At 38.7% G+C, this 16,712-nt stretch overlaps 1 protein-coding gene across 2 annotated transcripts in view; it reads left to right on the top strand.

The window, feature by feature from the left end:
- The first annotated feature begins 621 nt into the window (after nucleotides 1-621).
- Tcs4 (Threonyl-carbamoyl synthesis 4) overlaps nucleotides 622-16,712 on the top strand; it is a 154,267-nt gene continuing 138,176 nt past the window's right edge. Inside the window, exon 1 of one of the 2 annotated variants that reach the window (XM_053778146.2) lies at nucleotides 622-863. In XM_053778146.2, the coding sequence (XP_053634121.1) occupies nucleotides 861-863 (3 nt within the window). In that variant the 5' untranslated portion in view covers nucleotides 622-860. The remainder of the gene's footprint in view (nucleotides 864-16,712) is intronic. The other variant, XM_053778147.2, reaches the window with a different exon arrangement.

The raw sequence follows: 16,712 nt of genomic DNA, 5'->3' as shown, positions 1-16,712 counted from the left end.
TAGCAGTAGTAGTAATAGTAGTAGTAGCAGTAGTAGTAGCAGAGTAGCAGCAATAGTAGCAATAGTAGTAGTAGCAGTAGTAGCAGTAGTAGTGGTAGTAGTAATAGAAGTAGCAGCAATTGGTAGTAGCAGTAGTAGTAGTAGCAGTAATAATAATAGTGACTCACGAAATCGTAATGACATGAGTGCAAACAAACCATACCACGGGCGGGGATAGAACCCGCGATCAGAGAGTCTCAAAACTCCAGACCGTCGCGTTAGCCACTGGACCAGCTAGCCACAATAAGATTCGTCCAACTAGGTATATTTCTACACCATAGGAAGGTTAGCATAGGCACCACTGTGACCACAAATGCATTTATGCATTTGTATATATGTATATATATATATATATATATATATATATATATATATATATATATATATATATATATATATATATATATATATATATATATATATATATACATAAATAAATTTTCATGACTTTAAAAATATTAGTTGTGTTTAGTGTATGTAGTGTTAATATAGTTCTGTTGTTTGCGTGCCCAAGCTGTCCCGCCGCTAGGTAGCCTGGTTTTAATTGGTCAGTCTCGCACACAAGGTTATGAGAGGTTGACGGTTTCTCTAAGTGATGAGTAGATTCCTGACTGGGAAAGACAGTCGCTCTGGTCCTCTTGCTTTGACTGGTTCTCGTTTCTCGCCGTCCTTTCTCCTGTCGGCGTCTCTAACGTCTTCCTCGACTCCTTGAGTGTTTCCTGTCTCCCTCGACGTCCTAGAACTTCAGTCCTGACGCAGTGAAGAGTCTGCCGTTTTGAGAGAGGTCGCGTGGAGCAGCTGGCAGCAGACTTAGTGACGTAATGGTGAGAAATATTCTCTTTCATTGAACAATACGTGATCAGTACTCGTCTGCCTAATACGGCAATCTCTTCATACATTCTGGAGGAAAGATTTTTTTCAGCTTACAGAAGAACAGAGCAAGTTAGGAGAGCGTTGAGGTTTTTCACACTAACACACGCACATGCAGCCCTACTCATTCGTTTTATATAGGTCTCTCTATGAAGCAGGTGGCCTTGTAGTCTATTGTATTTTGTGCTAGATCTTACCCCGATGGTTTAGCGCTTAGTTTTGATAATAACGTGCAATATCTAATGGGGTGATTACATGGTCTATTGTATATCCACAGAGCCCATGTCATGCATAATTTATATTGGTTATGTCCTTTTAAATACAGCTGCGGAAAAAGCTTCCTGGAGAGTCTCTCTTGGGCAGAAATAACATCGGGCAACTCAAATTTAGTAAACAGAGGAGTAAAGACCAGTTTCATAAATGAATTAGCGCAGCTTGTAACAATGATGCAGTGCTGTAAGACCTTGTGGGTTTAGCACTTACTTTTGATTATAATAATTGTAATCATGATGGCGACTGGTTGACAAAATCTATTATTAGGGTCATGTTGGTGTTTGTGAGGGCGGGGGGCGGGGTGTGGGTATTTTACAGAACTATCAAACTGCTTCTTTCGTACTGTGGTGAGAGGTAACCGTGGATCACGAATGCTTTAACTCAGCGCCGTTAAATATTTATAGAAAAAGCAGTTGAATGCCTCCCTCTCCGACCATTCACCCCTACCCCCCCCTCCTCCTCCTCCTCCTCCTCCTCCTCCTCCTCCTGTAAACTACAAGACTCCTACTCCAGGGGACATTTACGTGCCTATGATCTACAATATTTATAATTCTACGGTTTATGTTAATTCATATTGGACCATTTAACAAAAAAGAGGGGGGGGGGGAGGGAGGGTTGTATATTTGTAAATCTTGTATATTTCGTAGTGAAAAGAAAACATAATTGCATTTCATCTCCTTTCTTAACCGTAGACCTGAATGTATACAGAAAAACGTTGAATGATCCATTAGTTTAAAATATGCTGTAAGAAATCTCATTTTATTGAAAGTTATGACAATTATTGCTTTGGAGCTTCAGAGCAACTCGGATCAGTTACCTCCCTAGTATTACAGTATTGGCGCGCACACAAAAAAATGCAGAGAGGAAGAGTGGCATTCTCTCACCATTAGTAGATCATTTAAGTGACAACAATCAGAAAACCTTACCATCTGTGTATGTGACAAAACTCAAAACGTTACCATCTAGGAGTAAAAAAAAATGGATGGGGGGCTTTAACAGTAGTCCTGGGACTGGCAGGTCCAACGCTTGACAGCTGCTTATTTCATTTGCAGTCGTTCATTACGACTTAAATTGAGTTCTCAGATTATCTTCGGTTATTTCTGTTTAAGTATCATGATGATGTTTCAACTTTATCACGAGAACCTCGTTAAAACATTAATTAAATCAAACCAGATAATTAGTAAAATTTAGCAAGCAATATCTTTAAAAAATTGTTTTTAATAGAAAGATCCCCAATAGGACCCCAATGGAAATAAGTCACTCTGACTTTTTTGGGTTATCCTAGGTACTTTACACATATGCTGCAATGTATGATAATCTATAACTATTTGTGTACACCTGAACAAACTTACTAAAGACGTGGAGAAAGTTTTTCTGTATTTTGACAGATAAACTCTCATCTGACACCGTACTGGACCAGTTGCTCCTCTTTCTCAGGAGGGGAAGGACTCGTTGACGCTACACAATAACAATGTCTCCATAAAGTTTCTAATCTCTTTCTATCTCCACACGGGTTATTATAGAGTTGTTACTATATTTACAGGCTCTCTCTCTCTCTCTCTCTCTCTCTCTCTCTCTCTCTCTCTCTCTCTCTCTCTCTCTCTCTCTCTCTCTCTCTCTCTCTCTCTCTCTCTCTCTTGGTTTCTTCACGCATCTGGCTTTCAAAAAATCTAAATTCGCCGACGTGTACCCGAGTCAATTTTACCTGTCACCTTAAATTGGCGATCGGTAATCGAGCTCCTGAGCGCTGACAGCTCCGCCAAAGACGCCGCTCCCGCATGGGGTGCTGTGCTGAATTATTTAATGGATTTTAATTACAAAATTCTTTCCGGATTTCCACTCAGTGATTGCATTTGTTTTCGCGGGTTCAGGGAGGGCGTGTGTGTGGGGGGGGGCGTGTATGGGGGGGGTCAGTGTGTGTGTGTGGGTTAGTGTGTGTGTGGGTTAGTGTGTGTAGGAGGCCTGTGTGTAGGGGGGCGTGTGTTTGTGGCTGAAGGACTGAAACATGATAGATAAATATTAATGATAATTTGTATCATTTTGGAATATAATTTCGACATTTTAATATATTCTGTGATGATTGTACCCTCGTCTCTTCTATCAAAAAAAAAATATGAATTATCAAGCGTAGGTGTGAATTTTTTTTATATAAAAGCATGAAAAAAATATTTTCCAGGCGCATAAAATTATACACAATTGCCATAAAAATATTGAAAGAATGAATCAATTGATACATATTGTATGTGTATATGTATACAATGGATTATCTGCCATTTCCCCAACGTTGTATAACCGCTAAGTGTTTAGCGCTTCCTCGTGATTATGTTCATTGTTACGGTCTTCAAGGATCACTGAACCTAAGACATTGAACTTTTTGTGTGAGAACACTCGCCAACTCCCACATTAATATATCAGTGTACCTGAACATTCATCAACTTACAATCGCCAACTCCCACATTAATATATCCACACCAATATACCCCAACAATACATACCAGTACTCACAATTGATAGCAATCATAGCGACTCTTTAAAATCCCATTAACAAAACCCACACAATGTTCAATGTGTATATTGTTTTTTCATATTTGTGCAAAAGTCAAATCTACAGTGGTCATGCATTACCTAGTGAGTGATAGGTAATTAAATTTGATCAGAAGAATGAGATGATAGGTGCAATTTCTTGGTATGGTTCCCTGCACGTAGGGAACCATACCTTCAGATGGTCTTTAAACTTTTACCGAAATCCGACAATCACGCCCAGTGTCTAATGATTGGTGGTTATTTGTCAGCAGAAGTAAGAAATTTACTGGGAGAAAGGACACATGTACAGAGTGTTCCTTTATTTGTACAATATTTCACCCAACACTGAACTTTTTCGTGTACTTGAAAAGGCTCAGTGTTCGGAGATGTTGTGTATAAAAATAAAGGTCTCTGCATTTGTCTTTTTCACCAACTGTCTGCATAGTGGCAGTGTCTCCAGGAAACTTTCTCTTGACGCTTTCTATCATACGAAAACTTATTCCATGAAGCTTTTGTTCATTGGACCGAGGCGTTCTGCAGACTTACCTCTCAACCTTTTAAGAATAATTTTCCCTTCATACGTAGTAATATCAAGGCTTGGTTTAAAAAGGCGCGTGATCAAAAACTAGGATATATTTATTTGAAAACATTTCGGTAATGGGATCTTGATCACTTTGGTAAAAAGCATCAGTTGCCAAGGTTTACTCCTTATCCAGGCCTCTCCATGCCATTCACTATCTGATAGTGAAGCCTTGAGGCAGGAGTTCAACCATCACTTGACAGTGTTCTGTATGAGTAATGAACTGATAACTATCTATATTCTTCCCTAGTGAAGATTTGCCTGTTATCTGTGTGGTGTAGTGTGTGTCACGAAGCCGAACATTTATTAGGACTTTTCTTTCGTTATTTGTCTGGTAAAATGATGCTCTGAATTTCCTAAACTCAAAATGCGTAAGACTAGTGTTAATGTATACATACTGGGAATATTATATATATATTGTTAAGTATAACGAGTTCCGGTGAACGCTGTGAATATAGCAAAAGCTTAAGCAAACTGCGATTCTAGAAAGCGTTCAGGTGAATCTTCTGATTATATTAAGAGTTCAGGTGAACGTTTCTGAGTTTACTAAAAATTTCGGAAAACGTCGAGGTGCAGCAAACGCTAGGCGCTGAATCTCGTCAATATTTTGGCTGCCAATGTCGCCAACCTGATTTTTTTTTTGCACACCTTGAGTTGAAAGGAAAATTTAACAAACGATGCTTTGAAATTCCGAGTGCGTGAGAGGTAACTGAGGCGAGGTAATATTCATTTCTCTGACCATCACTGCTAGCACCATGTCTGATCCACGCCTTCACACACATTTCGATATTTTTCTCTTGCTTCTATAATTAGTAATAAAAGTTTGACACTGGGTGTGAAGCCACGTAATATCCAGAAAACCTTTAAAGTAGACGACTTATTGATCTGGATTGAGGGTCAAGTCAAGCTGCTTCTAGACTGAAAGTCTTCCTATACGTCGCCAGACTTTATGTCCATTCTTCGCCAGGCTTTGTCTACTCGTCGCCAGGCTTTGTCTACTCGTCGCCAGGCTTTGTCTACTCGTCGCCAGGCTTTGTCTACTCGTCGCCAGGCTTTGTCTACTCTTCGCCAGGCTTTGTCTACTCGTCGCCAGCCTTTATGTCCACTCGTCGCCAGCCTTTATGTCCACTCGTCGCCAGCCTTTATGTCCACTCGTCGCCAGCCTTTATGTCCACTCGTAGCCCCGGTATTAAAAAATCTACGCACTATATTATTTTTCTTCCGCTCTTCATCACTTGTTAATAAAGTGTGTATAAATCATAGTAGATAATAAATATTAACATTTGTTACCAACACATCGTGCAGTGTCTTGAAGATGCGGTTGAGATCATGAATCCGCTTGGACTTCGATTCACTGTTATCGTGTTTAAGTTGTCAGTTCAAAAATGCAGAAAATTGAAAAAAAAGTACGTTAAAAATAATTATAATTTTATGTAAAATATTAATGATGACTTTCGCTGGATTCTATTTATTCATATACTTTTTAACTTAGTGTGAAATACACTAAAAACTGCAACACCTGCTTGAAGTAATTATTAAGTCCTACACGGGGGGGGGGGAAGACACCAAATTTAGCTAGAAAATACATTTGTCACATCTAATGAATTCTTAAAACTAGAATTTACATATCAAAAGAGTTTTCCGTTTAACGATTTCTCGCTGTTAAAATAATTTCGTCCATTACAGCTTTTTTATTTGCAAGCGAACGTTGTCGTTATTCAACGACAATTAAAGAATTAGAGGTTATCCAAGAGTATTGAATCCTTGGCTTCACTTTGAATCTTTGGCTTCGCTTTGTAGACCTGCAATCATCTAGACTCCAAAAGGCTTTGAGGGCGTGGTCTCCCTTCAGAACCGTAGAGCAATTTTGATGGCTCTGAACCTGTGACTTGCTGCGGGATCTTTCAAACAGGGTTCTCCAAGGCGAGTCTACAATCTTAACATCTTCACGGTAGTAACATCCTCTTCACGGGAGTAAAATATCTTAACACTTCGACGCTATCTCCTGTATACTGAACCTGTTCTACTGTTGTCTAAGTGAAGGTGATGCTAAGTGCATCGAGTGTCATCCTGTGAACTGAAATGGCTCACTTACAAGGAAGTTTCCCTCGTTCAGGAAATCTGCTTGTTAATGTCTAATTTCTAGGAAGGTCTGAGGTGGTTCTTTTATCGAATTTGTCCGCTTACTAAGGAAGTGCGTTCATCAGTGGTCTACTCGGTCATTCCACTCTCGTGAAGAACTCTACCGGAGCTGTAACTCCACCAAAGTTGTAACTCCACAGAGTTGCTTTGAAGAAACTGTTATTCATATTTTATCCCCAGTGGAATTACACTTGGTGCCAATTTCTCATTCATGTGGGTGACTTGAGTAATTGGACTGGTGATAAATTTTAAAATGAATTATCCAGTTCCTTCCTGGTCAAAGGTTCCTGGATTTAAAGCTTATTGACAATGCATTGGTCAGTAAACAGTACAAGTCAATAATATAATGCCTGGAATACAAACAGACATTAAAATTAATTATCAGTATACATAACATCATGGAAATAAATGGTATAAAATACCGACATAGGGGAAATATAAACACTTCTACTCTCACCACGACACCAAAACTGAACGTGGTGTAATTATAGGCTTCTTCCTGCGTGCACTCAGAATCTGCAGCAATGAGTTCCTTGAGGAAGAATGCACTATAATTGAACAAGTATTTTCTAAACTCCACTATCCTCGTCACTTCATCAGAGACTGCAGACGGCGGGCATTAAACATCTTCAACACACCCAGAGAAGACACTACCGAGAAGAGATACATAGTCCTCCTCACCAACTCCATTGCCAAACATGTTTCCAACATCTTTTCCAATAAATCATTCCAAGTATCTACCTCCACAACCACGACCATCAAGGACATCACCAGTAATAGACAGGACAAGCTTCCATCCTCTGCAGGGGTATACATAATCCCTTGTAATGACTGCAGCAAATTATACGTGGGCGAAACATCAAGAGACCTCCAAACACGTATTTCAGAACACCAATACGCAAGCAGGACTGACGACACAAGGAATGCCTGTGTACAACACCGCAATTCACACAACCATTTAATTAACTACAGAAACTCAAGACTTATCGCCAGAGAAGACAACACTCAATACCGAAGAATCCTGGAATCATCGCTTATCTCTATAACCAACAATTTCAACCAGAACAATGGCTTCTATAACAGCTGAACCACTTGCCAAGAAACTTCTTCATCGCTATCCCACATAAGAACATAGAACACTGCAGAAGGTCTACTCACAACTTGTCCAATACCCCTGCCAAGCTACCCAAGACTCTATAACCCCACCCGGTAGATCATCAGATGCAGCATTCTCCACCTGACCTCAACATTCTGAACCTGACTATAAATACTCACGTACCTTCCACCCCAGGTAGATCTGTTTGTGACTTGAAAAAGCCCACTGTGTGGGCGAAACGTTGTCAATAAAGGATCACATTAAACTGCATATGTGTTTATATTTCCATACATAACATCATAATGGTGTAGAGTGGGATGTTTGGTTTGTTTAATAATTTTGAAATACATGGACTATTGGCTGCATGTCACTTGTGTACCACTAGTCATGAGTATTTTAATTTTAAAATTGAGCTAATGTAAATTGTTAATTTATTTACATACACCTAGTTTATTATACACCTCGGTGTCTATTCACTTGGAAAGATATTAAATGACTGTTGAAACCTTTGGACAAGTCTTAATATTGTGTGTTCTGCGTTCAACACCAGACTGGTACATTACCTAAGATCACATCATATCGTAACGAACGATGATAATTAAAAAATTATATTAAAATATATTTTCATTAAAATATATTTAATAAAGTACGACCTTTAATGAGTATCAGATCTTTATCAAAGTCTAAAAAAGAAGTTTATCTAGGGAGCCATAAAACAAGAATGTAGCAAAGTATAGGGGTACCAACACTTTTAAATGGGTTTGAGACATAGTCTTTAAACGTTGCTGTCATTTTTGAGATTTGTGTGATGGGAATATTATGCAAAGACTTCAGAACATGGACATTAGAAGATGGCATGCAGTTACAAAAGATAGTATTGAGAGGGTATGGAAAGGGTGTCGAAGTAATTAGTGCATTTAGAAAGGATGAAGCAGGACAGGACGACCAAGAGTGCATAAATCCGGACTGAGGGAGGGTCTGAATAAGGTTTCAAGTGATAAAGGATTAAGTAACCATTAAGCATGCGTGAGAGTGGTACATAGAGACAAGTGATTTTTAAGAGTTTAACGTGCTGTTGGAGTGTGAGCAAGGTAAAATTTATGAAGGTATTCAGAGAATCCGGTTAGTTTTGGAAACTCTGCAAGAGTGGCAGCATTAAACCAATGTAAGTCAATAAAGACTAGTCAGGGCAGCTGTTACGAAGACTGTGAATCACTAGCAGATTATTATCAAAGTTTCACTGGCTAGAATGATGTAACACAACAGCATCATCTAAGCGACACCTTGACTTAAGTACCATTAACGAAGTAGTACCAAGCAACATTCTTAAGGAAGTACCAAAATAAAGAGCTCGCACATTTACATGCCAGATTACACCAGCAAGGTGGTTTACAGAAGACAAAACATAAACCCGTGTGACAAAAAAAAATATAAATAGAGGTAGCCTAAACGGTTTGGTGTAGCTAGTGCCCTCCATAAGCTGCCTTTTAAAAGAATAAAAGCTCTGTTCTCGCTCTCACTTTTATTTTATTCTCAAATAAGGACATTCTCTAATCCACCTGTGAATATTAAACAGTTCTGTGCCGCATGAGGGCGTGTTACAACAATGATAAGGCTTGTTCCCGGCCAGCAGCGCTTTGTGTGTATGTAAATGTATATTTGTATATATGTATTCATACTTGTATATATATATGCATACTTTTATATATGTATGCTTGTATACATGTATGTTTTTGTATTAAATTCATGACGAATCCATAAACCCGCAGAGTGAGGTAGTCAGGTTTTATTCGTGTGAGGCGAGTGTTTGTATGCAGGTTTATGTAAGTCTCCCACAGCTGCTCTGTTTTTCTAGTGCCATAATTAGTATATAAAGACATGCTGGCGAATCTTGAATGATTTATCAATAGATTTCATGTATGATCATAGTTTTAGAAGTTGCCAGTTTTGCACTAATTGTTCATGAAGTCGTGACAAGTTTAGGAACTTTTAGCAATTAGAACGAGAGTTTACGACCATGTCAAGGCATAACAAGTTCAGAATGTACGGCTCAATTTGCGATATTCAATAAGCTTTGACTGTGATAATAGATTTTTAATGCGAGACACAGTGGCTATAAAATTTTAAGTATTCTAGATGTTCTTGACTCACGTAAATAATTTAATATTGAGCATGATGGCAGCAAAAGTTTTAATGTCAGATTATATGATTTCACGCCTAAGTAAAATATTTTTTCCTCCTTAACTGTCAGTCAATAACTTTTTGTTTCAAACTTAATGCAAAACTTTGCATCTAAATGATGAGATACAGAATAAAGAAGACACGTGTTTAAATATGTATAATTTAATATATATATATATATATATATATATATATATATATATATATATATATATATATATATATATATATATATATATAGTTACCACTTTCTATAATATTATGGGGAAAAGCATCGACTACCCTTGATCTAATAGCGCTCGTTCCTTCAGAATGAGTCCATTAGTTTCTGTCTTTCTTCTTACGAAGTTAGGAAAACTTTTGCTCCACATTTTAGGTTGGCCATAGCGTCCCTCGTCCCTGACCATGGATGCATTAAAGCACGCTCTTAATTTGTCCATGAGGGAGGGTTAAACCCTCTTTCTCTGGTCATAAAAGGAATCAAAATTTACTTGAATAACCGGATATGAAATGTACCGTAATGCTGTTTTACAGCCATTACCTTGGAATGAACAGTCACATGTCACTTAACAACGGCAATAATAGTTTAAACTAAGTTCTGAATAAACGTAATAGTAGCTCTTTGCTGTTTAGGAACAGTAATACCATCCTTGACAGGTTTTCGACCTGTGAATCCTGCGTCAGGATTCAGGAACTTAAGGCATCACAGGGGAATGCTAGCTGCATCGTATTCTGCTGACCAGCAAGACCCTTGCAATATTGGGAGGTAATATATCCCGTGTTGGTGCCCTTCACGATGGAGGGAGAAACTGATAGGTATACTGTTAGTGTTCCTTCTTGTGTGTTTACTCGCCTCTTTCCTCATGTGTCTGTCGTTCACAAAATGAACAGCTCCACCGAGAACTCGGTCAGATCAAGGCTCCCATACACTCTCTCAAGGAAAAGCAGACTTGAAATATCAGCAGAGCGGAAAAGAAACTGATGTTTGACTACCTAGTCAGAACACCTGGTAAAAAAAATAGAGGAACTAATGTACCAAAGATGAAAGCAACTTTTGCCACCTACCCTTCACCTCCACCACCCAACAATGTGTTTGTTTCTAAAGTCATGAAGTCCAACTCACTTCACAGCCTGACACTTGGCTATATCTTTATTGGCTAATGATGGTATCATATACTTGCAGGTATGTAAATAAGGAACAAGTGTAGAACTAGAGCATTTATTATGGAAACAAATCACTCACTGTGAGCTTTGACAAAGCTTATGGTATGACAAAAATTTCCATAACAAATGTCATTGTGCTGCATGTCATATTTATTACTGAAAAATATGCACATACAGAAATAAAAACAGGATGAAATTGGAGCTGGCTATGGATCAGGGCTGTAATTGATCCTCTGAGGCTATTTCTCTAAAATCAGTATGTTAATCTGTTTTACACGTGAATCATTCTCATCATGTGGTATAATAGCTGTCTTCTAACTATCCACGGTTGTCGGGTGGAAGACTTATGGATAATTACCATCTAAAGACAGTCCTTTCTAACGTCTTAAAATATTTTTAAAGAGGTCGCTTTGTGAACATCACTACATTACATGGCTGAGATATGTCGACGATATTCTAGTCATCGTATGGATCACGATAATACGTATTACTGACACCCCTAAAATCCAGATCTTACCCTGCTTTACACGACCTTCAGGTCTAGAGCTGACCTTTCCTGGGAGACACCTGATGCCTATTCCTAGGTTCCTTTGCTTCCTCTCTAGAGACAGTTTACCGATGAACATCCTATATTCGCCTACAGGCTCGCATGTTGAAATTACTGTTGTGGACAGAGGTAAGTCTTTTATTCCTTCACACTTGTGCATTCCTTCAGGTTTGTATATTCTTTCAAGTTTCAGAGCATCAGCTTCCTTAATTGAATATGTTCAATCCTAACCTGATGTGAAGGTTTGGTCACGATGTCAACAAGAGATGTACTTGTGTTGTAGATGTAGGATGTTATTGAAGGAGAGCACTTGATTGTTAGCATCACCCTGGAGCAAGGAATCCATTAGGTAGCGGAAATCTCCAAGGAAGGGCTGCAGATTCCCACCTCAGTCAGGTTGTGCATATTGCCAGACTCGTGTTTCTCCTTACCTGTACTCGCCTATTTGTACTCGCCAATTTGTGGGCTCCGCCTCTTCGCTGGTCACTACTAGGTCCACTTCTTCCCTGCTCCATGAGCTTTATCGTATCTCTTCTTAAAGCTATGCATGGATGCTGTCTCAACCACATCACTTTCCAAATTGTTCCACTTCCTGACAACTGTGACTGAAGAAACACTTCCTAACATCCCTGTGATTCATCCGAGTTTTCAATCTCCAGTTATGTCCCATCTCTGAAACATCCTGTCCCTATCCACCTCGTCGATTCCTCTCAGTATTTTATATGTCGTTATCATGTCCTCCTGTCCTCCAGTGTCGTCAGATTGATTTCCCTTAACCTCTCCTCGTAGGACATGCCACTTAGTTCCGGGATTAGTTTTGTTCGAAACCCTTGCACTTTCTCTAATTTCTTGACATGTGTGCGTGCGTGTTTTTATATATGCTTACCACTTCGTGTTTGCTGCTCTGTGTATGTTTGCCACCATCATTGTGACTTTGCCTCTTCCAGTGTTTACCTTCCTCTTCGTGGAAAAATAATTAAAGCTTAAGTACTAACCATATAAATATGCATATGTGTTTTTTTTACAAAATCTAACGCATTAATGTTAAATATAATGAAGTCTAAATAACGCAGACATTGTATCTCTGTGCTGTATGACTCTTACGGGTTTAGCGCTTGGCTATGATTATAATAACTGCATCAGTACAGTCGACCTTAGATAAAAGTGATAACATTATGGTACACCTCTGCTCACTACACAACCCAGATTGATAATTTAATTCAGTCGCCTCTTTTAATTAAGTCCATGTAACATGCAACATGTATACAACGACTACTTAGTGATATAAACCCAAGATAAGCCGTAGTGAACAACTGTCAATGAATCAACAATACTGGGCACAGTCGTACTCAGGTCCTTGTATATACAGGAACCACGGTTCGAGTCCCTCTCTAATATTCTGTTTATCATATTTAAGCAGTAGGTATTTATTGAATATTAGAAGACTTAGATAAGATAACGTTCAAGGACGTGGTGGTGATGGGGTCTTGATACAATGAATTGCAGCAACTCTCTCCTTAATGGGATCACATCTGACTTCCTCCCATTCCTCCAGGTGTTGTAAGAACCATAGTGTCTCCTTGTACCCGCAAGTTCATATATACGTGCTGCCCTCTTTGTGTACGTGTCACCATTTTGTACGTGCCGCTATCCATGAGCACGCCTCACCCTCATTTTGTACGTGCCGCTAAAAGACTTCAGTCACTGCAAGCTGACAAGTCTTTGCCTTCCTGAGAAAAGGAAGTAATGCCAGTTTAATCACCCGAAATAGACTAGTTTTTTTGTTTTACAATGCAGATTATGACAACTCATCGAGACCTGTAATGAACAGCTTGGCTATGTTTTTTTTTTTTAACCGGAGAGCTCGCCTAAATTGTTTGGATTTTGAAATGAATAGTTTTGTCGCCATAACCGAGGCTCGGCTAATGTATTAATCAGGCTGCCCTAATTGGCGATAATCACGTTGATGAAGGATTTTTTTTCATGAAAATGTAATAGACGTGTTCAGTGGCGCTGTGTGGAGAGAAAACTAAAATTCCTTAGCTGTGTTTCGGATACGACTGACGAACCATTAAGAAGCAACCAGGATCCGCTTCGGTAACTTTGTCATTTGTTTGTCTTTCAAAACAGTTGGTATAGGTCGCAAGGGAGACATATCTTTAGATAGAGAGAATACTGCCAGAGACGAATTAAATTATCCCCACGCTGGTGTTGCCTCATAAACACTCCTCACTAACCTCTCTCTGAACACCTATCATGGCTGAGAGTGATTACCTTGAATTTACTTTTCCACTTCTTACAACGCCTCCAGAAATGGCGAAACGTCTCCATTATTAAAGATACCCAGGCGTTGAACAAATCTTGTTTACCAATTTGTTGGTAGTGTATATCATTACCGTAATGATTTTCTGGTGAAATTATCAGTATTCTACAACTCTCCCTAATACACATTCCTCATTGATCTTCTTCCCCATACATTCACGTCTACAATCCCTCTCCCTGTGAAGCAAAAACACACGTGGTTGGGTAAAAGGACACATGTGCAATTAATGTTATATTTTATTGTGGCAACGTTTCGCTCTCAACGAGCTTTGTCAAGCAGCTGCTGAACAAGCTGGTGTCGTGGCAACGTTTCTCTCTGTACACAGCTTCAAAAAAAAATTCCTGCAACGTGTTTTCTTTCCCCTTCGTTTCCCTCCTTTCTTCTGCCCTCTTTTTACCTATTTCTTTCATTCCTTTCACTCTTCCCCGTCTCTTATTGCCGCGCATTGTTTCCAGACACATGTTTGTCTTATAAATTAAGAAATATTATTGGCATGGTGTCACCAGCTACACCATATTTAGTTAAGCTACCTCGTGACTCATGAAATCGTAAATAACATGATTAGAAATTACAGAGTGAATGGGGTTCGAACTCATGGTAACCGGTCCTAAAACTTGCAGACCAGTGTGTTATCCACTAGACCAAGCCGGCCTAAGAAGATTCATTCAACTTGGTATATTTCTATACACAATAGAAAACGTAGTATTGGTCCCAATTTGTCCACAACGGCAGATTTTTACAGACTAGTCTCGCACTAGCACGTCCGTAGCTCAGGTTCCCTTAAAGTCGTTATCGTGACTCACGAAACTGTAATAAGACTGTAAATCACAGAAAGGGTGGGGATCGAACCCAGGGCAATGCCAAAATTCATCTCGTAGCTAAAATGACTATAGTGTCTCTGAGGAAACTCTCTCAGCGACCGGTATCAAAAGTTTTCTTCCGTCGTAAAATTAAATAGCAATTAGAACTTGAGACAGGTATGAATAAATAAGACGAGGCACGAAGGTTAACTAAGGGAGAAGAGAAGAAGAGATGCTATTGAGAGAAGTGTCAGAGTGAAGATAAACAGTGATGAAGTATGTTGGTGGTGTCTCGTCGAGGTCGTTCTTTATAGCCTTGTTCCCTCAAGGGACGGGAGGGTGCCTTGATGCTGGTAAACAGCTCTTCATCCAAGGAATTAGAGCATCCCTTCCTTGGATTATTATTATTACTATTATTATTATACTTCCCTGGAGAGCTGATCACCAGATCCTTTAGTACAACCTTTTAGTACAACCTTTTATCTTCTTTGAGTAACTTCTCTTCCTTGGAACAACCATGATTACCTCTCATTCCCCAGGAGCTATGTGACCTACGAATTTAACGCTTCCCTTGAATAAAATAATTCATTCCTTTTTTTTTAAATAAAAGTAAATATATGCAACATCTATCTACCTAGAGGGATAAAACGGCATATACCCGGATCCTTAAGCATGGATAACCCACTTAAGATTCTCCATGAACGGGAAGATTAAGTGACCCTCACCGGATGTAATCACACTTAATCTACAATTACACGTAATCACACTTAATGAGTTACCACACTTAATATAATCACACTTAATCCGTATAGCACTCGAAGACTAAGTTATTTAAGTTTCAATCATTTTTACCCTTTTAATCGACAAAAAAGACCGACCAGATCATTATTCACTAAGTTTCCACGAGGCTTTGTTGTTCCCCCGTCATAGACTGCTGCGTCTTCCCCCTTTTTTTTTGTTTTTAATAGAGTTAATCTTAGCTGATTGTCCTTATCTCCTCTGGTCTTATCTCATTAGGTCCTGAAATCATCACTCCCGGAGCGAGTCTGACTTTGAGGGGAAAAAATGAAATAATGAGCAACGGTATAAAGATTTCCGGGGCGCCAGAGGCCGGCTCTTTCCATTGATGCTGTGAAATTTAACTTGGAAATTGTGAGCATTTTCTTCAGTAATATATTTTATAAATCGATGGGAATTTTTCGCATTTCATGACTTTCAAGGGGCTGCCTTGATGTTGGTAAAAAGCCCTTCATTAAAGAAATTTGAGCTGCGCCCCCTTCCCTTTCCTCGGATCAAGTCTGGTTACCCCCACCCCTCCCATTAACTACGAGATATATAACCCTTAGGGTTCAGCGTTTCCCCTGAATTATAATTAAATAACAATAATATAGATAATTCCTAACAAGGTCACACGTCTTCCTATATTAATTTTATGATAAATTATATAAATATTAATTAGATGTTTCTTCTTAGAGCGAGAATAATAATACAAATCTGTTTGTACTTATAGGAGTAGAAGTAACCTCGTGGTGTTTACTCTACTTTTATAATATAAATAACTTTAAAGTCTTAAATACAGTCTACATTTCCATATTTTTCCTAATATTGCTTTCATCACTTGTAAAACTTTGCTGGTTAGGCAAACATTGATGTAGTTAATATAATTGTTAACTACTTTATTGCCTTGGGAATGGGACACAATATTCTTTTCAAACATCTTTTTTAAATACATTTTCCCCACTAAAATTAAAATTAGTTTCGGTTAAAAAAAAAAAGCGCTAATTTTGAGTTAATTTTGTCGATATTAAGGAATTTTTCACTTCGATATAGGGAAGAGGAGGCAAATTTGATCCCTTGGAGCAAGAGCCCTTCACCAGCATTGAGGAACCTACCTAGAAGAATTGGCATAAGGGAAGGTGTCTCACATGTTGTGTTCTGGAAGAGTGATTTTGACTTGCATAAATATTTTTTTTTCTTGCATCGTGAAAGGTAAATGATGAGTGATGATTTCTTAGGGAAGATTTGCGATTTTTTTTAATACTGGTTCTCTGTTCTTTTATCCTCTTTTATCTTTTCACCTGTCATCTTTCTGTATATTTACTCTTGTTTTTTACCCTCCTTTCTCTTCCATTTTTCTCACTTTATACCCTGTCTTTCCCGCCACACCACCTCCC

The sequence above is a fragment of the Cherax quadricarinatus genome, chromosome 22 (assembly GCF_038502225.1).
Source record: "Cherax quadricarinatus isolate ZL_2023a chromosome 22, ASM3850222v1, whole genome shotgun sequence".
In the NCBI taxonomy this organism is placed as follows: Eukaryota; Metazoa; Arthropoda; class Malacostraca; order Decapoda; family Parastacidae; genus Cherax; species Cherax quadricarinatus.
This window is presented reverse-complemented; position numbering and strand designations above follow the sequence as displayed.